This window comes from Prionailurus bengalensis, chromosome B4 (assembly GCF_016509475.1).
Source record: "Prionailurus bengalensis isolate Pbe53 chromosome B4, Fcat_Pben_1.1_paternal_pri, whole genome shotgun sequence".
NCBI lineage: Eukaryota > Metazoa > Chordata > Mammalia > Carnivora > Felidae > Prionailurus > Prionailurus bengalensis.
The window spans coordinates 141,536,077-141,561,845 of NC_057358.1; the positions used below are offsets into that span (position 1 = coordinate 141,536,077).

The 25,769-nt window shown below is 46.7% G+C and overlaps 1 protein-coding gene across 2 annotated transcripts in view; it reads left to right on the plus strand.

Annotated features, from left to right (window-relative positions):
* Positions 1-758: 758 nt before the first annotated feature.
* MOV10L1 (Mov10 like RISC complex RNA helicase 1) overlaps positions 759-25,769 on the plus strand; it is a 69,442-nt gene continuing 44,431 nt past the window's right edge. For both annotated transcript variants that reach the window (XM_043563032.1, XM_043563033.1), the window contains exons 1-8: positions 759-974; positions 2,431-2,615; positions 13,141-13,303; positions 19,984-20,096; positions 20,655-20,842; positions 23,141-23,284; positions 23,777-24,018; positions 24,432-24,564. In XM_043563032.1, coding sequence (XP_043418967.1) covers positions 875-974; positions 2,431-2,615; positions 13,141-13,303; positions 19,984-20,096; positions 20,655-20,842; positions 23,141-23,284; positions 23,777-24,018; positions 24,432-24,564 — 1,268 coding nt within the window. In that variant the 5' untranslated portion in view covers positions 759-874. The remainder of the gene's footprint in view (positions 975-2,430; positions 2,616-13,140; positions 13,304-19,983; positions 20,097-20,654; positions 20,843-23,140; positions 23,285-23,776; positions 24,019-24,431; positions 24,565-25,769) is intronic.

Here is a 25,769-nt window from a genome sequence, read left to right on the forward strand (position 1 = left end):
CCGACCCCGGCACGAAGGCCGGCAACACCCGGAAGGTAACCACTGCTCCTGCAGACAAGGAAGCCCCAGGACTCGAAGCAACACCCACAAAGGCAGCGAGAAGCCAAACAAAACTACGGGTCACATTGTGGAGGATGCGGCCGAATTCGAGCTGAGACACGCCTACGGCCTGAAATGCCTAGGTTTGAGCAAAAGAAAGTTCCAGAACTCCGTGTCACCTCAAGACGTTAGAAAAACACAAATTAAATGAGAAAAAAAAGACAAAAGGCAGGAAATAATAACAGTTCGCACCGACACCGAGACGCACGCTTTCTGAAGAGACGGATGAAGTCGGGGAACCTCTGGCCCGGAGGCGCAGGGGGCGATCGGCGCGGCAGAGTCAGGGACACCGGCTCCTACCAACAGCCCCGGACTGGAGAAGGGCGCGGCCACCAGCATTCGAGAAAACTCCACCGGCGGCGCACGACGGACTCCAGAAGGTCGGAAACAGAACCTCCTCGCGGCTCCTCTTCAGGTGCGCGCTGAAGGGAGGCGGAAGGACACGTAGGCCGCGCGCACGCAAGAGGCCCCGCCCACCGCGCGACAGCGCGTGGCCCTCTCGCCCACCTGGCACCTCGCCTAGCTGAGCCGCGTGTCAACGGTCGCCAACGGCCAACCACCGACTGCTAATGGTCGTGGCGCACGCAGCAACCCCATTGGCCGAGACGGCGGGCGTCTGCGCAGGCGCGGGCGGAGAGAGCCCATTGGCCGAAATCTCAAAGCGGGGGTGGAGGGAGCGAGAGAGCGGGTGCGCAGGCGCAGGCGCGACAAGTCCATTGGTCCTGGGCAGCGGACCACTTGCCCGCGTGAGGACACCTACAGAGGAGGCAGGGCCATGCTGCGCCTCGCGGCCAAGCTGGTGGCGTTCTTCTGGAGGAGGGCGGACGGCTCGGAGAGGGAAGAGGCCGGGCAGCCGGGGCCCGAGCTCGCGGAAGGTGCCTGGGGGTAGGGCCCGGGGCCTGGGTGCCCCGGGGTGTGTTGCTCGAGCTGCCGGAGCCTGAGGCCAAACAGAATGCAGGGCTATTGGGAAGTGGGAGGAGGGGGACAAGAGCCGGAGGTCGTGAGGTCGTGGTCCCGGGGTCCCTGATGGAGTTTCCAGCCGCGAGCCGCTGTGCATCGTGAGCGCGCTCTGAGAGATGCTGCCGCCTATCGTTCGCCCTTTGAGGTCAAAGCGAAGGTGTGACCGTAGCTGAGCAAGGCCTCGTGTGGACTGTGATTTAGGGCGTTGGTCTTCCTTTGGGTTTGCGCCGCCTCCGGGTCCTTCTTGTTTCCGCTTTGAAGTGTTAAGCGCGGCGGGCTTTCTCGTTTCTGTCGTCACCGGCACTTGCGGTTGCGTGTTTGGAAAGCTCTGAAAAGTGCAGCCCGAGCTGTCCCAGGTTGTCCTTTCGCAGTCCTATGTTGTCCTGCCTTTCCTCTCGAGAAGGCCTTTGAGGCTCTCTTGGTCCGGTCTGGACTGTGTTGGGACTCTGGTACCTGGTGACCTTGAGCTGACTGGACTCAGGGTGCCGATTGTGCAGTCGCTTTCTCTGGCCTCTGAAGACGTGACGTCCTCCTGAGAAGGGCCCGAAGCCGCAGCCGGCGGTTAGGAGTTGAGGGCAGCGCGCTGCGAGCCGTACGTACGCAGACCTGCTGACGCCCGCATCGCCCTCTATAACCTGGAGCCAGTCCCTTCAATCAGCCCGGGGCCTGCCGGTTAAATCCGGGCTGGGAATCTCGGCCGGAGCTCCCGCGCCGGGCTTGCTGGCGGTGGTGGGGAGGCGCGCCGCGTGGACGGGCGCGTGCCCCGTCTCTGGGCCAGACTTCACCCCAAGCCCGGAATCTCCTGGAGCACCTCGTTTGCGGAGGGGACACAGAATCTGCTAACGCCGTTGCCGGCGGGATTGGAGAGGCGGGAGGGTGGTCATCCCAGCACAGGGCGATGGTTCTCCAGACGCCAGCGTGGGACAGTGGTGCTTTATAACCTGGGCCGGCCGCTCAGAAATCTGTGCCCTGGACCGCTCGCCACCGCCACCCAGACAGCTGTCTTGGGTGGAGACTGTAACTGCCTCCACTTTGCAATTGGGAAGAGGCCCAGCACGGCTAATGGGGAAGGACCTGGCCCAGAGATAAAGTGGCAGCAGGAGAGCTGGGATTCAAACCCAGGTGGTGTGGCTCTCGAGTCTGAGCTCCCCCCACTGAGTCTGCTGCCTGTGACACCCCTCAGAGGAACTTGGGCAGTCTGCCTCAAACACCCTGCTTTCTGAAGACTACCCCCCCCCCCCCCCCCCCCCCCGCAGAGGGTTCCAAACTCCCTGGATGAGCCTGTCCTCCACCTTTCTCTGGTGGGGCTTAATTATAGGGTGGGCTTGCTTTACTCATGGGCCTTGTAATGTCTTTGTTTATGCATCTCAGGTGACGCCAAGCTGAAAACCGTCCAGGGTGTCGTGACAAGGTACTGCGGCGATTATGGCATGATTGATGATTTGATCTACTTCTCCAGTGAGGCTGTGACTAGCAAAGTGCTTCTGAATGTTGGACAGGAAGTTATTGCACTTGTGCAAGAAGATAAAGTGTCGAGTGGACTGAAAGCAATTAGGGTAAGGCCCGAGTTGTTTGTGAAGTCTCTCTTCACCATGGGGCTTTCTTTATGTTTCCATCTTTTTTTTTTTCAATTAAACTTTTCGTGTTTATTTATTTTTGAGACAGAGACAGAGCGCAAGGGGGGAGGGGCAGAGAGAGGGAGACAGATTCCGAAACAGGCTTCAGCTCTGAGCTTCCACACAGAGCCTGACACAGGGCTCCAATCCCCGAACAATCATGACCTGAGCCAAAGTCAGATGCTTAATCAACTGAGCCACCCAGGTGCCCATCCATCCTTCTGTTTAGTTAACCTCTTACAGACAACGTGGGAGAGACAGGGAGTGGAATGTACCTTCTTGGGGCTGCTTTTGTTTTTATAATGATTTCTGCCTTAAAAAACCAACGGTGGTCATCATATGTTATTCAGACTACAGAAATTTGTAATTTAGGAAGTAAAGCTCGTCGGTAACTTTATGCTCTGGAAAAGAACACTTAACATTTCTATTTCTTTTTTTAATGCTTATTTATTTTGAGAGAGCGTGCACGCGCATGCACAAGTGAGGGAGGGGCAGAAAGAAAGAGAGAATGAATCCCAGGTGGGCTCTGCACCATTATTAGTGCAGAGCCAGATTCAGGGCTCAATCCCACAAACCATGAGATCGTGACCTGAGCCAGTTATCAAGAGTCGGACACCCAACTGAGCTACCCAGGGGCCCCAACATGAGTATTTCTTATAGTCTTTTAAAAATTTGTTAAAAATGTTAATCATTAGGGTACCTGGCTGGCTCGGTCAGTGGAGAGTGCAACTCTTTTTGTTGTTGTTGTTACTTTCTATAATTTACATATTTTTTATAATGTACATCCAAGTTAGCATGTGATTTCAGGAGTAGATTCCTTAAGCCCCTTACCTATTTAGCCCACCCCCCCACAACCCCTCCAGCAACCTCTGTTTGTTCTCTGTATTTGAGTCTCTTATGTTTTGTTTTTATATTTTGCTTCCCTTCCCTTATGTTCATCTGTTTTGTATCTTAAAGTCTTCATATGAGTGAAGTCACATGATATTTGTCTTCCTTTGACTAATTTCGCTTAGCATAATATCCTCTGGTTCCATCCTTGTAGTTACAAATGGCAAGATTTCGTTCTTTTTTATTGCCAATATTCCATTGTATATATATACCACATTTTCTTTATCCATTCATCCATCAATGGACATTTGGGCTCTTTCCACACTTTGGCTATTGTTGGTAGCGGTGCTATAAACATTGGGGTGCATCTGCCCCTTCAAAACAGCATACCTGGATCCCTTTGGTAAATACCTAGTAGTGTAATTGCTGGGTCATAGGCTAGTTCTATTTTTAATTTTTTGAGAACCTCCATGCTGTGTTCCAGAGTGGCTGCACCAGTTTGCATTCCCACCAGCAGCGCAAAAGAGATCTCTTTCTCCGCATCCTCCCGGACATCTGTTGTTGCCTGAGTTGTTAATGTTAGCCATTCTGAGGTGTGAGGTGGTATCTCATTGTGGTTTTGATTTGTATTTCCCTGATGATGAGTGACGTTGAGCATTTTTTTCGTGAGTCGGTTGGCCATCTGGATGTCTTTGGAGAAGTGTCTTTTTCCCATTTCATCACTGGATTTGTTTTTTGGGTGTTGGGTTTGATAAGTTCTTTATAGATTTTGGATACTAACTCTTTATCTGATATGTCATTTGCACATATCTTTTCCCATTCCAGTGGTTGCCTTTTAGTTTTGCTGATTGTTTCCTTCTCTGTGCAGAAGCTTTTATTTTGATGAGGTCCCAATAGTTCATTTTTGCTTTGGTTTCCCTTGCCTCTGGAGACGTGTTGAGTAAGAAGTTGCTGCGGTCAACGTCAAAGAGGTTTTTGCCCTCTTTCTCCTTGAGGATTTTGATGGCTTTCTGTCTTACATTGAGGTCTTTCATCCATTTTGAGTTTATTTTTGTGTCTGGTGTAAGAAAGTGGTCCAGGTTCATTTTTCTGCCTATCGCTGTCCTGTTTTCCCAGCACTATTTGCTGAAGAGACTGTCTTTATTTCATTGGATATTCTTTCCTGCTTTGTCAAAGATTAGGTGGTCACACGTTTCTGGGTCCATTTCTGGGTTCTCTATTCTGTTCCATTGATCTGAGTATCTGTTTTTGTGCCAGTACCATACTGTCTTGATGATTACAGCTTTGTAGTATAGCTTGAAGTCTGGGATTGTGATGCCTCCTGCTTTGGTTTTCTTTTTCAAGATTGCTTTGGCTAATTGGGGTCTTTTGTGGTTCCATACAAATTTAGGATTGTTTGTTCTAGTTCTGTGAGGAATGTGTTATTTTGATATGTAGATTGTTTTGGGTAGTATTGACATTTTAACTATATTTGTTCTTCCTATCCAGGAGCTTGGAATATTTTTCCATTTTTTGTGTCTTTTTCAATTTCTTTAGTAAGTTTTCTATAGTTTTCAGTGTGTAGATTTTTCACTTCTTTGGTTGGATTTATTCTTAGGTATTTTATGGGTTTTAGTACAATTATAAATGGGATCAGTTCCTTGATTTGTCTTTCTATTGCTTCATTATTGGTGTATAGGAATGCAACTGATTTTTGTGCATTGATTTTATATTTTGTGACTTTGCTGAATTCGTTGATTACTTCTAGCAGTTTATTGGTGGAATTTTTTGGGTTTTCCATATAGAGTATTATGTCATCTGTGAAGAGTGAAAGTCTGACCCCCTCCTGGCCAATTTGGATGCCTTTTATTTCTTTGTGTTGTCTGATTGCTGAGGCTAAGGCTTCCAATACCATGTTGAATAACGGTGGCGAGAGTGGACATCCCTGTCTTGTTCCTGACCTTAGGGGAAAGCTCTCAGTTTTTCTCCATTGAGGATATTAGCGGTGGGTCTTTCATATATGGCTTTTATGATCTTGAGGTATGATCCTTCTGTTCTTACTTTCTTGAGGGTTTTTATCAAGAAAGGATGCTGTATTTTGTCGAATGCTTTCTCTGCACCTATTGAGAGTATCACGTGGTTCTTGTCCTTTCTTTTATTGATGTGATGAACCAGCCCTGCATCCCAGGTATAAATCCCACTTGATCCTGGTGAATAATTTTTTTAATGTATTATTTGATCCAGTTGGCTAGTATTTTGTTGAGGATTTTTGCATCCATGTTCATCAGGGAAATTGGTCTATGGTTCTCCTTTTTTAGGTGTCCTTTTAGGGAATCAAGGTAATGTTGGCGTCATAGAAAGAGTTTGAAAGTTTTCCTTCCGTTTCTGTTTTTTGCAACAGCTTCAAGAGAATAGGTGTTAACTCTTCTTTAAATGTTTGGTAGAATTCCCCTGGAAAGGCATCCGGCCCTGGACCCTTGTTTTTTGGGACATTTTTTATTACTAATTCAATTTCTTTACTGGTTGTGGGTCTGTTCAAATTTTCTATTTCTTCCTGTTTCAGTGGTTTATATGTTTGTAGGAATTTGTCCATTTCTTCCAGATTGCCTATTTTGTTGGCATAAAATTCTTCGTAATATTCTCTTACTTTGTTTGTATTTCTGCCGTGTTGATGTGATCTCTCCTCTTTCGTTCTTGATTTTATTTGGGTCCTTTTCCTTTCTGATCAAACTGGCTAGTGGTTTATCAATTTTGTTGATTCTTTCAAAGAACCAGCTTCTGGTTTCATTGATCTGTTCTACTGGTTTTGTTTTGTTTTGTTTTGTTGTCGTTTTGGTTTTTTTTGGTTTAGATAGCATTGGTTTCTGCTCTGACCCTTATTATTTCCTGTCTTCTGCTGGTTTGGGGTTTTATTTGCTGTTCTTTTTCCAGCTCTTTTTTTTTTTTTAATGTGTTTTTTATTTTTTATTTATTTTTGGAGGAGAGAGAGAGAGACAGTGTGAGCAGAGGAGTAGCAGAGAGAGAGGGAGACACAGAGTCCGAAGTAGGCTCCAGGCTCTAAGCTGTCAGCACAGAGCCTGATGTGGGGCTTGAACTCACTAACTGTGAGATCATGACCTGAGCCAAAGTCGGATGCTTAACCGGCTGAGCTACCCGGGCACCCCTTTTTCCAGCTCTTTAAGACTTAAGGTTAGGTTGTGTATCTGACCTTTCTTCCTTCCTTAGGAAGGCCTGGATTGCTATATACTTCCCTCATATGACCACCTTTGCTGCATCCTGGAGGTTTGGGGCTGTGGTGTTATCGTTTTCATTGGTTTCTATGTACTTTTTAATTTTCTCTTTAACTTTTTGGTTAGCCCATTCATTCTTTAGTAGGATGGTCTTCAGTCTCCAAGTATTTATCTTTCTACATTTTTTCTTGTCGTCGATTTTGAGTTTCATAGCATTGTGGTCTGAAAATATGCATGGTATGATTTTGATCTTTTTGTACTCGTTGAGGGCTGATTTGTGTCCCAGTATGTGATCTATTTTGGAGAACGTTCCATGTGCACTGGAGAAGAATGTGTATTCTGCTTTAGGATGAAATGTTCTAAATATATCTGTTAAGTCCATCTGGTCAGTGTATCATTTAAAGCCATTGTTTCATTGTTGATTTTCTGTTTAGATGATCTATACGTTGCGGTAAGTGGGGTGTTGAAGTCCCTGAGAGTGCAACTCTTGATCTCAGAGTTGTGGGTTTGAAAATGTCCTACATTGGGTGTAGAGATTACTTAAAAATAAATTTTTTTAAAAAAAAGAATCATTGGACCCTTTTTTCTAAATACAAGAGAACAAACCTACACCTGTATTTATTTACTTTCCAGTTATTTTAAATCCTCAAGGGGTACAGCATCCCATGGATTCTGTGCCCAGTGGCTTTAGCAGGAAGGTTGCTTCAGAATTTGGCAAGAACCATGCCGCTGATTCCATGAGCATGAGCATAACTTTTCACCAGATTACTCTATCTGGTCTTGTTTGATTTGCCACCAGGAGTCACTGTATTGTTCTTTGCCTTGTACATGTAAGCATATCTCTTGCCTAAATAGAAATCAGTTTCATCTGGAGCATAAACACCTTCACTTTTAAGAAGAGCTGTGTGCTCTCTCTGGTTCCAGAGACCCCGCTGCAGCCAGCAAAAATGACTTTGGACCACAGCTTTCCAGACGTATTTGTCACTTTCAGAGTCCTGTTCCCAGCAGACCTCCACAGGCTCCAAGATGGTAGAAAGAGTAGACCCTTTGTTATCCAGTTAGCAAATATAATTAGTGGATTCTTTTGTTCATTTTTTTTTCCATTTAAAAATGGTATTTTTGTGCTATAATGTTTAGAAGTGGAATTGTTAAGTCAAAGGATATACACACCCAACATTTCAGTGGTTATCAGATTATCGTCCAGTAATATACAAATTAATTTATACTCACAGGAGCTGAAAGAGACTGCTTGTTATTCAGAGTTGTCAAGGATGTGTATATTATCAGTCTCTGAAATCTTTGCCACTCTAATAATAAGTGAAAAGTGACCTCATAAATTTAACTTGAATTTAAGCCTTAAAGCAGATTAATTTTTTACATTTTTCCCATGAGTTATTTTTTATGTTCTTTATCCCTTTTTTGTTGGGTTCAGCTTTTTTAAATTAAAGTTTCTATATGGGGAAATTAGAGTTTTCTTTTTGGTAAGAGTTTTATTGAGAGGTAACTAATATTGTACAGTTCACCCATTTAAAGTGTACAATTCGGGGTTTTAATATATTCAGAGAGTTTTGCAACTGTTACCACAATCTGCCTTAAGCTTTTAAAACAGGAACTTTTTCTCTGGGCAGAATTTTCTGCATAGCTTCTTTTTCAAGCGTGATCTCACCTCATCAGCCTGTCCAGTCTTCATTTCTCCCACTCCCCATCCTTGGCTTGCTGTACCTTTAGCAGAGACACTACTAGGATTCAAGTGTCATTTTCATTTTTATTTAATTTTTTAAACTTTGATTCCCATCACCTATTTCACCTATCCCCCACCCACCCACCTCCCATCTGGTAACCATCAGTTTTTTTGGTATGGTTATGAGTCTTATATTTTGGTTTGTCTCTCCTTTTTTCCCCCTTAGCTCATCTGTTTTGTGTTTTAAATTCTGCATATGAGTGAAATCATATTGTATGTCTTTTCCTAGGTGACTTCTTTTATTTACCGTGATGCCGTATCTTTACCCATGTTGTTGCGAATGACAAGATTTCATTTTTTTTATGGCTGAGTAAATTTTCGCTGTATGTATTTACTACATCTTCTTTACGCGTTCATCGGTCGGTGGACACTTGAGCTCCTTCCATGTTTTGGCTCTTGTAGCTAATGCTGCTATAAAGCTGGGGGATACGTGTATCCCTTTAAATTAGGGTATTTGTGTTTTGGGGGTAAATACCCAGTAGTGTGATTCCTGGATCATAGGGTAATTCTGTTTTTAACTTTTCGAGGAACCTTCACACCGTCTTCTACGGTGGCTGCACCAGTTTCCATTCCGACCAACTGCAAGAAGGGTTCCCGTTTCTCCACAGCCTCACCAACACCTTTTGTTTCTTGTGTTGTTGATTTTAACCGTTCTGATAGGTGTGAGGTGGTGTCTCATGGTTTTGATTTGTATTTCCCTGACGATGAGTGATGTTGAGCATCTTTTCAAGTGTCTGTTGGCCATCCGGATGTCTTCTCTGGGGAAATGTCTTTTCTTGGTTTCTGTTCTTAGCTCATCAGTAGATTCCTGATTCACTTGAACAATATGCTTACACCTTTGCTTGATTTACCAATGTTAGGTAGTATTGACTGATTTCATGAAGGATGTGCAATTTCTTTGCATATTTTTATGTAGGTTTTATTGTGGTAAAATGTATATACATTTACCATTTTAATCATCTGTAGGTGTACAGTCCAGTGACACTAAGAACATTCATGTTGTGCACCCGTTACCACCATTTTCACAACTTTTTCATCATCCCTAAAACAAGAATTTGCTATTCTACTTCCTGTCTCTGAATTTGACACTTCTAGTATCTCAGTGGAAGCATGTGATTGTTGCCCGTTTGTGTTTGCATTATCAAACTTTGCAGAATATTTTCAAGGTTTATCCATGTAACATGTATCAGAATTTCATTACTTTTGATGGTTGGATAATATTCCATTGTGTGTATAGACTACACTTTGTACACTCATCTGTTGTATTTTAATTTTATGATATTTATTTTATTTTTTTTTTTAATTTTTTTTTTCAACGTTTATTTATTTTTGGGACAGAGAGAGACAGAGCATGAATGGGGGAGGGGCAGAGAGAGAGGGAGACACAGAATCGGAAACAGGCTCCAGGCTCTGAGCCATCAGCCCAGAGCCCGACGCGGGGCTCGAACTCACGGAGCGCGAGATCGTGACCTGGCTGAAGTCAGACGCTTGACCGACTGCGCCACCCAGGCGCCCCAGATATTTATTTATTTTTGAGAGAGACAGAGCATGAGCAGGGGAGGGGCAGAGAGAGGGAGACACAGAATCTGAAGCAGGCTCCAGGCTCCGAGCTGTCAGCACAGAGCCCGACGCGGGGCTTGAACTCATGAACCGTGAGATCACGACCTGAGCCAAAGTCGGACGCTCGACCGACGGAGCCACCCAGGCGCCCCTGTACACCCACCTGTTGATGAACCCTTGGGATGTTTCTACCTTTTGGTTATTCTGAACAGTGCTGCTGTGAACAGGTGTCTTAGAGTCCTTGTTCTCTTTTGGGTATATACCTTGGAGTGGAATTGCAGAGTCATATGGTAATTTTGTGTTTAACTTTTTGAGGAAACCGTAAACTTTCCGTGGCAGAGACACCATTTTATATTCCCCCCAGTAACGCACAGGGATTACAGTTACTTTACGTTCTTTTGACAGTAGCCACCCTACTGGATACGAATTGGTATCTTGTTGTGGTTTTGACTTACCTTTCCCTAATAGTCATTGATGTTGAACATCTTTTCATATGCTTATTGGCCATTTATCTGTCATCTTTCGAGAAATGTTTATTTAAGTCCTTTAACCATATTTTAATTGTCTTGTCTATTTTCTTGTTCAGTTAGAGAAGTTCTTTACAGGGGTTCCTGGGTGGCTCAGTCAGTTAAGCGGCCGACTTCGGTTCAGGTCCTGATCTCACAATTCGTGAGTTCAAGCCCCGCATCAGGGTCTGTGCTGACAGCTCAGAGCCTGAAGCCTGTTTCAGATTCTGTGTCTCCCTCTCTCTCTGCCCCTCCTCTGCTCACGCACACGTGCTCTCTCTCTTTCAAATACAAAAAAAAAAAAAAAAAAATTAAAAAAAAAAAAAGAATTTACATATTCTGGATGTTAATCTCTTAACAGATATGTGATTTACAAAATATTTTTCATATTCTGTGGGTTAGTTTTCCAGTATTTCTTGATAGTGTCCTTCAGTACACAGAGGTTTTAAATTTTGGTGAAATCCAATTTATCCTTTTTTTAATTGCCTTTGCTTTTTTTTTTTAATGTTTATTTATTTTTGAGAGAGACAAGAGACAGAGAGACAGAGTGTGAGGGGGGAAGGGCAGAGAGAGAGGGAGACACAGAATCTGAAGCAGGCTCCAGGCTCTGAGCTGTCAGCATAAGGGCCCGACGTGGGGCTCGAACTCACAAATTGAGATCATGACCTGAACCGAAGTCAGACACTTAACCAGCTGAGCCACTCAGGTGCCCCTGGTCAACTTTATTTCTAAGTGTTTTACTCTTTTTGATGGTATTGCAAATGGAATTGTTTTCTCTTTTTTAAGTTTATTTATTTTGAGAGAGAGAGAGCACACGTGCATGTGGGAGGGGTGAAGAGAGAAGGGGGGGAAAGAGAGAATCCCAAGCAGGCTCTGTGCTGCCAATGCAGAGCCTGACACGGGGCTCGAACTCAAAACCATGATATCATGACCTGAGCCAAAGTTGGACACTTAACTGACTGAGCCACCCAGGTGCCCCATGGAATTGTTTTCTTAATTTCCTTTTTTGGAATGATCATTGCAAATGCATACAGATACAACTGATTTTTTTTTAAATTTTTTTTTCAACGTTTATTTATTTTTGGGACAGAGAGAGACAGAGCATGAACGGGGGAGGGGCAGAGAGAGAGGGAGACACAGAATCGGAAGCAGGCTCCAGGCTCCGAGCCATCAGCCCAGAGCCCAACGCGGGGCTCGAACTCCCGGACCGCGAGATCGTGACCTGGCTGAAGTCGGACGCTTGACCGACTGCGCCACCCAGGCGCCCCCAGATACAACTGATTTTTGTAGCCCTTTATCTAATATGCCATCTGCAAATATCTTTTCTCATTCCGTCAGTTGCCTTTTAGTTTTTTTGACTGTTTCCCTTGCAGTGCAGAAGCTTTTTATCTTGATGAGGTCCCAATAGTTCATTTTTGCTTTTAATTCCCTTGCCTTTGGAGAGGTGTTGAGTAAGAAATTGCTGCACTGAGGTCAAAGAGGTTTTTTCCTGCTTTCTCCTCTGGGGTTTTGATGGTTTCCTGTCTCACATTCAGGTCTTTCATCCATTTGGAGTTTATTTTTGTGTATGATGTAAGAAAGTGGTCTAGTTTCATCCTTTTGCATGCTGCTGTCCAGTTCTCCCACCATTTGCCAAAGAGACTGTCTTTTTTCCATTGGATATTCTTTCCTGCTTTGTCAAAGATTAGTTGGCCATACATTTGTGGGTCCAGTTCTGGGGTCCCTATTCTATTCCATTGGTCTATGTGTCTGTTTTTGTGCCAATACCATGCTGTCTTGATGATTACAGCTTTATAGTAGAGGCTAAAGTCTGGGATTGTGATGCCTCCTGCTTTGGTTTTCTTCTTCAAAATTACTTTGGCTGTTCGGGGTCTTTTGTGGTTCCATACAAATTTTAGGATTGTTTGTTCTAGCTTTGAGAAGAATGCTGGTGCAATTTTGATTGGGATTGCATTGAATGTGTAGATTGCTTTGGGTTGCATTTGTATACACCAATAATGAAGCGACAGAAAGAAATAAAGAAACTGATCCCATTCACAATTGCACCAAGAATCATAAAATACCTAGGAATAAACCTAACCAAAGATGTAAAAGATCTGTATGCTGAAAACTATAGAAAGCTTATGAAGGAAATTGAAGAAGATACAAAGAAATGGAAAAACATTCCGTGCTCATGGATTGGAAGACTAAATATCGTTCAACACTTTTTTTAAACAGAGGTAGCAAAATCCTTGCCTAGTTCCTTATCCTAGGGAAAAAGCTTTTAGTCTTACCATCATTGAGTGTGATGCTAGTTGTGGGTTTTTCATACATGGGCTTTATCATGTTGAGGAAGTCTCCTTACGTTCCTGGTGTGAGTGTTCTCTCGTGAGAGGATGTTGTTTTGTCAAATGCCTACCCAGTGTGAGGTGTATTCTATTGACTGGTATGTTGAACTGTCTTTGCATTCTGAATAAACCTGCCTTGAGTGTGGTGTGTAACCCTTTTAAAACACTGCCATATTTGGTTTGCTGGTATTTGATGGAGCATTTTTAATACTTATGTCCCAAGAGATACTGGCCTGCAGTTGCTTTTCTTGTGGTCCTCTTAACGGTTTGAATAGTGGTTCGTTTGTCTTACAGGTGGAAGCTGTCTCTGATAAATGGGACGATGACAGCAAAAACCGCAGCAGAGGGCTGTCAGACTCCAGCCCCCGAGTGCTGATTGGCTGTGTGACGTCGCTGATGGAAGGTGCTGGCTACATCAGTCAGACCACATACTTCTCTCTGGAGAGTGTTTGTGAAGGTATGTCAGATGGGTTTCTACTTAAATTTAAGGTTAGGTTTTGTGGGTTTTTTTTTAATTTTATGACTGAGATTTGAGACGGCTATACATATTGAAAGGGTCAAATTTGAGCATGCTTTGTTGCGAGGGTTTTAGACTAGAACGGCTTCACCAGGCACTGGCTCCAAGTGGTGTAGGTGGTATAGACGGCTGTGATTTGTTTTGTGTCATTTGTTGAATGGAGTCACGATCTTCCGGGTAATTGTTCTTTCCACAGAAGTATTGTTCCTGACGTAAGGGGACTGTTGTTCTCACAGTACTTCAAATGGGTTAACACAGGGCTTGGGGATAACTTTGTACCTCTCCACAAGTATGTGTCGGGTTGGTTTTTTTTTTTAGCTGAACTCAAATTTTGTTTTTATATCTAAATGAAGAATTTGTTGATGCCATTTTTGAGTTTGACTCAACAACCATTTGTTGTGTACCTGCTCTCTCCCAAGGAGAGACAGACCTGTACACGTCTTGGAATTGGGCAGGAACTGGAAAAGCTGCCTGGAGGAGGTGCTTCTTGAGCTGAATTCCAGCTGCTCACCCTGCCAGCCCCACATGGAGACATGGAGAAGAGCCGGAATTCTCTCCCACCTTGGCTGCCAGGGAGCCCAGTGCAGGAGGGCAGTTAGGTCAGCCCACCAGGCAGCTTGCTTGTCTGCTTTTCTCGGATGTGAAAGCCAGGACTCTGACCTTTATTGATAACCCTAGGAGTTTCCGGAATGAAATTGTTAGGTGGCTGGGATTTAAAATTTTCTGTTCTGTCAGAGAAACTGTCAATTCTGGAAAAACTGATCCTACAGTTGCTCAGCTCCAAAGGGAATCCCTAGGTCCCCGTAACTATGCCAATAGGAAGTCACTCCCAGACTGGGACATGGTTCATGCTGCAGCGATTGCTGGAAGGTACAGAAGTAGTTCACCACGAGGACTGGCACCTGAGGCATAGGTGGAGGGATTTCCCAGCACAGTCTCCCGTCTTCTTGAGCTGAGAGAGTCCAAATTGTTGATGACCTGCCACAGACAGCAAGAACATTCTTGAAAGAGAAAACACGACACGAAGAAAGGTAACGGGAATCCAAAGCAGAGGTTGCAGACCTTTTCTGGATACGGCCAGATGGTAGAGCTTGTGGGCCACGTGCTGTCTGCTAGCTCCTTACCTCTGGGTTGGGGCTAGCATGGACACAGCGGTCAGCAGCGCCTGAGTGGAAAGGTGCAGGTTTATTTACGAGAACAGGAGGCAGGCTGCCATGCGAATGTCTGATCTGAAGGTAAGAAGAGGAAGAATTGGGCTAGGTGTTTTGTTCCCCTAAGGGAGAGTCAGAATATACGGTCTCTTTCTTGGCAGCCATTCAGCAGATGTTGGAAGGCCGTCTCCCGACCCACTGCTCGTAGAATCTGTTCTGGTGGGAGGGGGAGTCGACAGCACAGTGTTCTCTGCTCTGCGAGAACTGCGTGAGTGACGTGATGGGACAGGAGGCGGACCGGCTTGGGGTGCCTCTAGGGCACGGGAAGGCTCAGCCTCCCTGAGTGCAGAGCAGACCAAGGGCTCTGTGGGGAGGGTCCAGGTGAAGTACAGATGATGTCCCAAACCTTCCAAGGTAACCTGGGTGAGTCAGTTCAGTTATGTACAGTACCTTGAGCAGAGGAGGATGACAAGATGTGACTGAGGAAGGGGTGTCACTGGGGAGTGGTGGGAACCTGTGAATATTGAACAGTGAAGGTGGGAGGTAGGGTCTCAGGATCACTGGCTCCCCGAAGTCTCGGACTACAGGGGTAGTGGTGGCCATCAGCCCAGTTTTGTGGATGACATTTCAGATCTAGGCCCAAAAATAACACTCATGGGAATTCTTTTTCTTTCTTTTTTTTTTTTTTAATGTAAACTCTGCCCTCTGTATGGGGCTCGAACTTACAACCTGAAGATCAAGAGTCACATTCTTTACCCATTGAGCCAGCCAGGTGCCCTATTTTCTACTCATAGGAATTCTTAACATCAGTAGCAGGGCTCAAGCTGTTTTACACATGAATATCCATTGAATCCTTAACCGTTTTGGCCAAGGCAGAAAGGGAGTTAAACACTCAGCCTAAAGCAGGCTCTGTCGTGCCCTGTCCTGTAACATTTGAGGCTGGTCACTTGGTTGTGGTGACCGGCCTGTGACTTGTGCAATGTGTTTAGCAGCATCCCTGACCTCTGCCCACTAGATGCAAGTAACTGCCATCCCAGCCCCCGGCTATGACATTCCAGAACGTCTGCAGACATGGCTGCCACATGGCCCCTGGGGGACACAATGGCCCTGGGTGGGAATCACTGGCCTAATGCGTCTAAAGTCTGTACGATGGATCTGCTTCTTTCTTCTTTATTTCCAGGGTGAGCACTGGTCAGCCCAATGGCACCTGCATATCCACATAACCAGTGTGGCCTGAGCTCTCAGCCTGGGTCATTAGGTTGTTTCTTTACTTTCACGTTAGACTGATTTACGGACCCACTTGTGAGATAAAGAGTGAATCCCTTGGATCCTTTCTGAGATCTTTCACTAGGCCCAAGAACCCAATGCCACACACGTCATACAGGGTGCTGTGCCCTGCGTCAGGGTGCTCTTTAGTGACCAGTGTGCCTCTACAGGGACTGCTCTTCATCTGCAACGTCCCTGAGGTCCTCAAATGTTCTGTCAAAACCTCTACCCAGTCGCTGGCCCCCTCCTTCCTGGGTCGAAACAGATCTCTGACACCCACCCTCTCCCTTGGCCAGAGTTCTTTATCCTTTGGAACCACACCGTCTCTGATGCCTTTCTGCATCCACCCCTTTCTGCCCCCAGGCCTGCCCAGTATGGACTGCCCAGCCTGGCCCTCTGGCTTCTGGTTGGGATTAGCCAGCACCCACCAGTCAGCAGAAGAGAGGGGAGCAAGGTTAGGATCACACCCCCACCTCACGCTGTGACTATGGCTGTATTCCTCTCCAGTGGCCAGAGCTATAGCCAGGGTGACCAGATAAGTTAGGATCAAGATTGGTACACAGGTGAGCTGTAGAAAGGGGTGTTAAAATTAATTAAAATTAAATCCTTTTTGAAATAGTTGCATATCAGTTAACGGATTGATCTTACTATAGTGGTGGACCTTTAAAGTAGCATAATTCGGAAATTGCAAAACCTGAAATTCTTTTTAGAAAAAAAATACTTGGGTCCATTAAAACAGCTTAATATTTATTACTCAGTCATTGCATTCTTGGTACATAATATCTTAGTTTCTCAGTGTTTGTAACACCATGTCACTGGTATTCTAAAAAATAATACGCATTTTTCAGTGTCTTAATTTTATTTTTGTATACAGTGGTCTGGAATCTTCTTCAAAGTGGTATTGTATGGTTGATGAATGTGAAACTGAAACCTTTGATTGCCTCTCCCTGTAGGCCGTAACGTTTTTAATTGAGGAAATACTAGTAAGCTCAGAACAAGTTCTGCTAAATGTAAGATACAAGTCCAGGGTTTTTTCTTTTGAAATGTATAACTATCTCAGGCCAGATGTTTTCACAGGTATTGGTTTTTTGTGTTGTCTTGTTTGCCTTTATGAGTACAAAGGTATTCAAATATTATCATAAACTAAAACCTATCAAATAAGTTGTCTCTATGATTTTTTTGAATGCTACACCAAATTTGGATGTTGTAAATTTATAGGTCTCATCAATTTCATTCATTCCATCGCAGAATATCCACTTATCCAATAAAAAGTAAAGGGCTTTGGGGTGCCTGGGTGGCTCAGTCAGTTGAGCATCCAACTCTTGATGTTGGCTCAGGTCATAATCTCATGGTTCATGAGTTCAAGCCCCGTTTCAGGCTTTGTGCTGCAGTGAGGAGCCTGCTTGGGATTTCTTTTCCTCTCTCTCTTCCCCTTCCCCCCACGTGTGCTTGCTCTGTCTCAAAATAAATAAACTTTTTTTTTTTTAAGTAAAGGGCTTTGTTAGAAGACTCTTTTTTTAAATTTTTTTTAATGTTTATTTTTGATAGAGACAGAGCATGAGCTAGGGAGGGGCAGAGAGAGGGGAAGACACAGAATCCGAAGCAAGCTCCAGGCTCCGAGCTGTCAGCACAGAGCCCAACGCAGGGCCCAAACCCACAAACCACGAGATCATGACCTGAGCCGAAGTCGGACGCTCAACCAACTGAGCCACGCAGGTGCCCCTAGAAGACTCTTTTGACACAAGTTGGGATAGTGTTGAATCCAGTCATAAGACTTCAGCTTTAATCTGCGTGTGCCATGCAGGCTCCTGGGGTCTCATTATTTCATTTCCTCCGTTGCTTTGGTGCAGATCAGTGTCACTGTCTTCCTGTTTACAAGCTGTATCTCCTTTTTTTTTTTCTTTCTTTCTTTCTTTCTTTCTTTCTTTCTTTCTTTCTTTCCTTCTTTCTTTCCTTTTTTCTTTCTTTTCTTTTCTTTTCTTTTTCTTTCTTCCGTTCTTTCTTTCTTTCTCTCTTTCTTTCTCTCTCTCTCTCTTCCTTTCTTTCTCCCTTCCTTCCTTCGAGAGAACACGAGTGGGGGGAGGGGGAAGAGAATCTTAAGTAGGCTCCACGCTCAGTGCGGAGCCCAGTACAGGGCTCGATCCCACAACCCCAGGACCATGACCTCAGCCAAAATCAAGAGTCGGACGCTCAACCGGCTAAGACACCCAGGCTGCCTCAAGCTGTATTTTCAATAACTGCAACTTACAAAAGACTTCAAAAGCTGAAAATTTTTGGTTCCACATTTTAGTCAGTACTTTGATTAAATATTCCCAACCGATTTTGAACAAAGCGTAACCAAAATTTAGAGGTCTCACTTAAAACATGAAAAGGAGCACCATCGTAGGTTTGGTTGATTTGCAAAGTGCATCTGCAAAGGTTCAGACGTCTGTGAAATTCGGATGGTGGAGCAGCAGACAAACCAGGGCTGCTAGACCCAGCGGTTTTGGTGGTTTTGTTAAGATGACTTTTGTCATAGAAGTTTTATGGTCTGGCTGCCTCATGTGTCTGTGAACGCATCTAAGTCTTAACTGCTACAGCTCGTGTCCCAGCTCATTGGACACCGCGGCATGTGTGGAAGCAAGCGTGACTTGACACACCATGGTTCCAAGTACATTTCTGCCCGTTAGCTTTTTTAACGTGTCAGGATCTTGTTTGTGTGATGGTGCTTTATTACTGTTTTATCAAAACTTGTTTTCATGTTGTACTATAAAAACAAATAATGTTACCTCCAGTGTTGAATTTCTAAACCGAATTCACAGTGACGTCAGAAATTTTTCCTACGACAGAGTGATCTTCCACAGTCTTTACTTTGATTCCATAATTCTGATGGGGAAAGAAAATCAAACTGTTACTTGAATTTGCTTCACTGTTTTCGCTTTGAAGTAACTTTTATCCAACTGACACATTGCTCCATTTTTCACGTATGTCTAAGAGATTTGGAATAAAAATTTAGCAGACTTGTATTAAACAGTTATTTGATAAATGAAGCCATGGTTTATCAAACAACATATAAACGTGTCTCTACGGTCTGTTAAATTGTGCTTCTGGGAGTGTCCTCTTAAAATACCACCTCACGTGGAAGCCGGTGCTCCAGCACGTTTGTCTCTTCTGGTTTCTTGCCACCAGTGCTGCCCCCGTGGCCCTCGTGCTGATCAGTAGATGTCAGCAGATGTTTGGGCTCTAGGTGTTGATCACCAGCTTTGTTTCTTGAGAAACAAAGTCAGTTTTAAATTATGCACTTTTGTTTTCTGAACTGATTGCTGTCAAAAGTATTTATTGCGGGGGCACCTGGCTGGCTCAGTCGGTAGAGCGTGTGACTCTTGATCTTGGGGTCATGAGTTTGAACCCCACGCTGGGGGTGGAGCCTACTTAAAAAAATGAAATATTTTTAAAAGAAGTATTTCTTGCAAAATAACAAAAAGGTTCTAATCGGTAGTAGCTTTACACCAAGCATCACATCAAACAGACCACTCGTGTTTTACCTCAGGAAGGTTAAGCCATGTCATGTCACCGAACCTACAGTTTCCCAACATTCCCGCCCACCCTGCCAGTTGTGGCCCAGTGGCACCTTGCATCCTGCGGCCACAGCACAGCTACCTGGCACACCCGGGATCTGGCAAGGGCACAGAGTACTCCTCAACTCTCTGAGCACACTTCCCTTTGTCACCGAGTACTCTGTGTGTACCTGATGGGGAGGGGACTCACACTGTTTCTGGAAAGAGTTGGCACAGAGGCGTGCCCACCTAGGAGAGAAACCACACATGTGCCTGCCCTCCCTAGAAGCTGGAGGTGTAAGAAATTCGCTGCTCAGCTTGTTTTGCTGCAGTCGTTAGTAATACTTGTGGAAACAGTGGGCGCCATTTGAAAGCAGATAGGACCCTGAGACCGTACGGCCCAGGTGTGTGACCGCGCTGGCCACAGCCCTCCCCGATTTCCCTGCCTTTGCCCTCGCAGGCAAGAGAAGGTGAAGCTGCGGAAAGGTTGGTCTTGTAACAGCGTCTGCTCCGTTCAACTGGGTGAACCTAGTTGAGAACTAAGACTGGTAAACTGCTCATTAGAGAGGACGGAACTGGTTTCAGTGGATCAGAACTTCAGAATGAATTGCACACGTTAATAATTACCAGCATTACTGAGTAAGCACCATGGTTTCCCTGCCTGCAGGTTTCCAGCCCTGCAAGGGAGACTGGGTGGAGGCAGAGTACTGGATCCGGCCAGGCACATGGATCAGCGAGGCCATCTCCGTGAAGCCGCTGAGGTACAAGTGCGTGGACAGGGTAGGTGTTGGCCCTCGCTTGCCCTCGTCCTCCTGCGTTTCCACAGCCCGGGCTTCTCCTGGGTGCGTTGGGAAGTCAAGCTAAGTAAGGCTCAGTCTTGGCCAAAAAGCCCCCGTTTCCCTGCCGAGAGCACTGGTTTCCGCGGGGACGTAATTGGAGGTCGCCTGGCTCACTTATCCCGTGAAACTCTAAGCTCTGTAGTTGGCACAGCGTGTGAAAGTGTGACCGCTGGGACTGAGTGGGGTGGGTGCGGGACTGGCGCCTGCCCGTGACAGCGGGTGTGCTCGGCCACTGGACACTGGGGCTGAGGGTGCTGCCTGACACGCTCCCACCGTGCTACCTCGGCCTTGGCTCCGGGGTCCTTCCACGTTCGTGAAATCATCATGGCTTTGCTTCTCTGAGACCAGCCCCCCCGCCCCCCCCCCACCAGAGGTTGGACTTGGTCTACAGTGGGGCCCAGGGAAGGTGTTGCCCCTCGGTTCAACAAGTGTTTCTCGTCTTGGAGGGAGGCCCCCGGCACGCACACGTCTGAACAGCTGTCTGCTGCTGTGCTCACAGGTCTGCATTTCTAGCCTCTGTGGGAAAAACGGGGTGATAGACGACAGCATCTTTTTCACCTTGGACTCTCTGAAACTTGCTGAAGGATATGTGCCTCGAAGACATGACATGGTCAGTGCCGTGGTGGTGGAGAGCAGCCAGTCATGCTACGTCTGGAGAGCCCTGTGCATGACCCCAGTGAAAAGACGGTAATGGGGAAATGGCTTTCTTCTCTGGGAAGGGAGAGGCCCAATATAAGTGTACTTTAAGAGTTGCTTGAATAACCTCAGGTCATAGCCTGTCCAAATCCTGAACTGGGTAGTTAAAGGGAGAGTATCTTCTGGAAGGTTTTCAGCGGTCTCTGTGTCTGATTGAAGTTCGAGTTAATGGTTCCTTCTTAACCCTTAGTCTTATTGGCAGTGTTCACATTCTGGTGGGTTCTTATATCTTTTGTTCGTCTTTCACAGGTTGGCGTTTTTTTTTAAAGTGTTGAACATAGTAGGTTCTTAGAATTGTTGAATTTCTTTCATTCTACGGCCCCAGTAACCTCCCACCTTGTCCACGTGTGTGTATGACACACAGTGGGGCCTCCCCTGAGCTCCCAGTGTAAACGGCAGCCTTGCCCTGCCTCCTGCCCTGTCCTCTGCCCGCTTTCTCTCCTTGGCACTTAACCTCCAGTGAGCTTGCTCTACGTGTCCCTTAGTGACTCTGTTTATCCTCTCCTAGAGGATAAACTTAGAATGCAGGTTCTATGCCGGAAGGAATTTGTGTCCTGTGTCCTGCTCTGCGCTGAGCACCTGCCTCTGTCCGTGCACCTCGGGAGTGGGGCACATGTGGGGACTGTGAGGAGCAGCACCACGGGGAGTGCCACTGGGTCACGGATGGCACGTGACACTCAGGAGGATGGACCGCCTGGCTCAAGGCTGTGGAGATGTGTGGGGTGGGGAGACTCCGCCATGTGGGAACCTTGCCCCACCCTGTCTAGCAATCACTGTCACCCTTGGCCGCTCAGTGCCCCCCGTTCCCCTGCCCCACAGGACCCTGCTTCCCGTTGGAGAATGACTCAGGCCCACCTGTGGGGCAGTGAAGCCAGACGCATTGCCCTCACCTCCTCTCACAGCCCAAGAAGGCCTGGGAGGCACAGGAGTTCTAGTGTCAGCTCCCTCTGATGGACCCAGTGGTGCGAGCATGAGACAGGCAGGACTCGCTGCCCGGGGCCGGTGCCACGAGAAGAGAGCGGTGCCCGCCCGCATCTGAGTTGGGCTCTTGGGCCTCCTGCTAGCTCTGTCCTGCTCCCACCAGGCAGCAGCCCAAAGCCCTGGGGCAGGAGTGGGCAACTGGTCACTTGGAGCCACCACCCAATTTAAGGAAACACCCATATCGTGAAAACAGGTGCTTCCCTGGCTCTTCATTTAAGTTCAGAAATGCTTGAAAACAACACTGCATTTAACTAGGCTCCTGATTGCCCTGGGCACAGGAGGGTTGTAGGATGGTGACCGGTCCACGACTGACCGTCGACAGAAAGCAGTTGCCATCTTAGGCCTCGGGGTCAAGTATATTCATTGGAATGACTTACGGTTTGTCTCCTCTTCTAGATTCTTATTGCCCAATCTGGGTTTTTTTAAACATTTACTTTTTAACATGCCCTGTGGCTTACTGATTTGCTGTTTTGGTGGCTCACAGTGGGTGTGGACTAGCATCGTTGAGTGGGCAGGGGCACCACCAGTGGGCTCCCTGGCTGTGGATGGTTAGTTTCTGGGGAGTCTCCTCAGGTGGCCCCCAGGCTGCAGTGGACTCAGATGTAGGTCTGGGGGTGCTCATTCTCCTTGGGGAGGGTCCCTCTAATCGCAGACAGATCGCATGAGGCTTCTCCCTTGACTGTTGACCTCCTCAAATAGTCATCTTCACGGGCAAGGGAAGTGTCCCCGCTTCGTTGCTGACGCTGGTCAGAGCGGGGGGTCAGCAGGTGAGCAGTGGATGAAGGGAATTTGCTGGATCCCGGGGAACTCACAGCCAGTGAGCAGTCAGTGCCCATTTCCCTAGTTTGTAACAGACGAATGTCCCGCCCTTCACGAGTTCAACAAATGCCCTCTGTGCGCCCAGCTCTGTTCTAGCCCCAGGAGTACTGCCTTGGACAGAGAAGACCCGTGTTTCTGCCCTGGGAGAGTTGGGAGAGTTTAGGTGCTGTCACCCCACTCGGGTTTCCTGTGCCCAGAGAAGAGGCTGCTGGGGGCAGCACAGGGCATCAAGGCTCTGTGTGTGTGTGTGGGTTCCCTCCATGAGCCGGACTCCATTCCACAGCGTTGGCCCCACGTGTGCTCCCCACTCACCCCCACAGTCTGCCTGCCCAGTCCCGGTTGATGAGCGCAAAGGCCGAGCTTCTGCTCTCCGGATGCAGTTCCTCCTGCTGTCTTCCCCATCCCAGTTCCCTGGGTGCTGGGGAGAAGGGGGAGTGGTGCTTTAGGACGCCTGCCACAGTGATGCTGTTCTATGGGTGCTCTCTCCAGGGACTCCTCTGCCTTTGAAGAGACTGCCGACGAGTTCTGTGGAGCACTTTTACTGAAGAACAAAGGTGACATCGAAGTCACGAGGTTGACAAATTTTGGAACGTTAAAAGAAGGAGAAAGGAAAAATATGGTGATCTGGATAGAGTAAGTTTAGCGCTCAAATAAAGTTACATTTAACAGGTTTTAGATTGTGATTTAAGAATTTCCGTAGAATAGGGGCGCTTGGGTGGCTCATTTGGTTAAGCATCTGACTTCGGCTCAGGTAATGATCTCATGGTTCATGAGTTCAAGCCCCACATCGTGCTCTGTGCTGTCAGCGTGGAGCCCATTTCAGATCCGCTGTCTCCCAATCTCTCTGCCCCTCCCCTGCTCCCCTGCCCCCCGACTCATGTGCTGTCTCTCAAAAATAAATATTTAAAAAAAATTTTTTTAAAGAATTTCTGTAGAACCAACTTTACTTTGTTCATTTTTTCCTTTATGGAAATCTTTTAGTTTTTCAGCCTAAAATATTCTTTTTACTTTCAAAGGTATTTACAGTCATCTCTCACTCATCAGATTGAATTCTGTGTTTTATGGTAGCTGATTATTTTAGCCTCAGGATCTTATCTGTATTCATGGCTCATTTTCTTTTTCCAGGAATAAAGGAGACATTCCTCAAAACTTAGTCAGCTGTAAACTGGCTGGCTGGGATAAAGCTAAACAATTCAGATTTCAAATGCTGGATAAAGGCCAGACATGCCCGGCAGGGTCTCTTGTTCCTATCCCTGAGAAGAAGAATTTTTCAGATAAAAATATTGACTTTCTAGACAGCCACCAAAAAAACGAAACCTCTCAGGCGTCAGAGAGCAGTTTGGTGAACAACGGAGACATCTCTCCAGGTAGACGTTTCACCTGCTACCGTGTTCGGCCGGCTGGGGCTTGGCTGCCTGTGTGCCCTGCTGGGCCCGCGTGACAGTGAAGCTGCTCTTGGGGGGGCCGGGGGCCCGCGTGGCCAGAGCACTCCAGCCGGTGCAACGGATTATACTGCGAGCTTTTTGGTTCTGGGCTCTTCTCTGATGTTTTGTGGCTGAGGAGAAGAGCAGAAATAGCTCGACAGATCCCAGAAGTGCTTCAGACGTGCTGGTTCCCGTGAATAGTTCTGAACTCGGGAAAGGCTGCCCGCTGTCCGCTGCTGTCTGGTGCTTTGGCTGTGTGCGTGCCTGTCTGTGGGTGAGCGTTCGTTTCCGCGAGCACCTGCCGTCAGGAGCAGCCTACCCCTTGATCTCATTTTGGTTTAAATTCCATCTCCCAGATGACTGTACCTGTAAAGGAGAAAACGGAGACAAAGAAAAGGCAACACCAAGGAAGCAGGCGACGGAGCTGGACCCCGGAGGGCTCATCCCTCCAGGTGGAAAAACCCTCATCGTGATTATGTGTGACGCAAAGTACGTGGCTGGAGGGTCGGGAGGGAGTTGACTTTGGGAACATTTGTACATTCGTCTCTGTAGATTTCCTGTGTGATACTTCTAGGTTGGAGGTTATAGAATATTCCTAACTGTTTTGATGAGAGAAAACCTTGAGAAAAATCAGTGGGAGAAAATGGCTTTAGTGAGTTTATCGACCCAAGGAGTTGCTCCCCAAGCCTGACCCGCTGCCCCCACCCTGTTCACCCGGCTTCTGACCCTCGGTCCTGTTGTGCACTCTCAGCCTCTGCTCCTCCCTTCCCCTCACACTCCTGCTCCCTCAGCTGAGGCCTTTTTGCCCTCCACCTCCACCTGGGCAGCTGGCCCCGATGCAGGCTCCCGGGGCAGGGGGCTGAGGCCTCCCTCCCTGTGCAGGCTGCGTGCAGCAGGCAGGCGAGCCTGAGGGTCCTTCTCCTCCTCTGCCTCCTTTCCTGAATCCCGAGCTCCCCAACCCTGCCTGCTTGCTCCCCACTGCCCGCTGGTCCCGCCAGCTGGGCATCTGGGCTGCAGGCCTCTTCCTTTCTCAGTAGTCCTCTACGTTGCTAATTCTAAATCTTTTCTAAAATGGAACTCTGGGAGCACCTGGGTGGGTCAGTGAGTTAAGCGTCCAACGCTTGATCTAAGCTCAGGTCGCGATCCCAGGATCGTGAGATCAAGCCCCGCATAGGGCTCTGCGCCAACAGCCTGGAGCCTGCTTGGGATTCTCTCTCTCCCTGTCTCTCTGCCCTTCCCCCACTTGTGCGTGTGCAGTCTCTCTTAAAATAAATCATCATCGTCGTCATTAAAATGTGACTCTGATTAAACCGCCACCTTGCTTCAAACCCATGGATGACTGACCATTCACACAGATTGCCCTTCAGTCAGCGGTATGTGGTGCCACCACTTTAAAGGATCCCTTTAATGTGACGATAAGACATCTGTGAAAAGGCAGTAGGTGGGCACAATGTGTGGAGCGTCCAGTAGAACCTGAATTACAGCAGCAGGAGGAAATTGGGCAGAAAGCAAAGTGAAAACAAGATTTCTGGTAACATTGTACGTGTTCTGATTAAAACTTGACGACACTGTCTTTCCTGTTGTTCTTAAGTTTGAGAATTACAGTTTATGTGGCTGATTTGATCATAGGAAAATGATATGTTCCTTGCTTCTGAAAGTTCCTTTTCTCCTTTGAGAAGAATTAGTAAAAACTA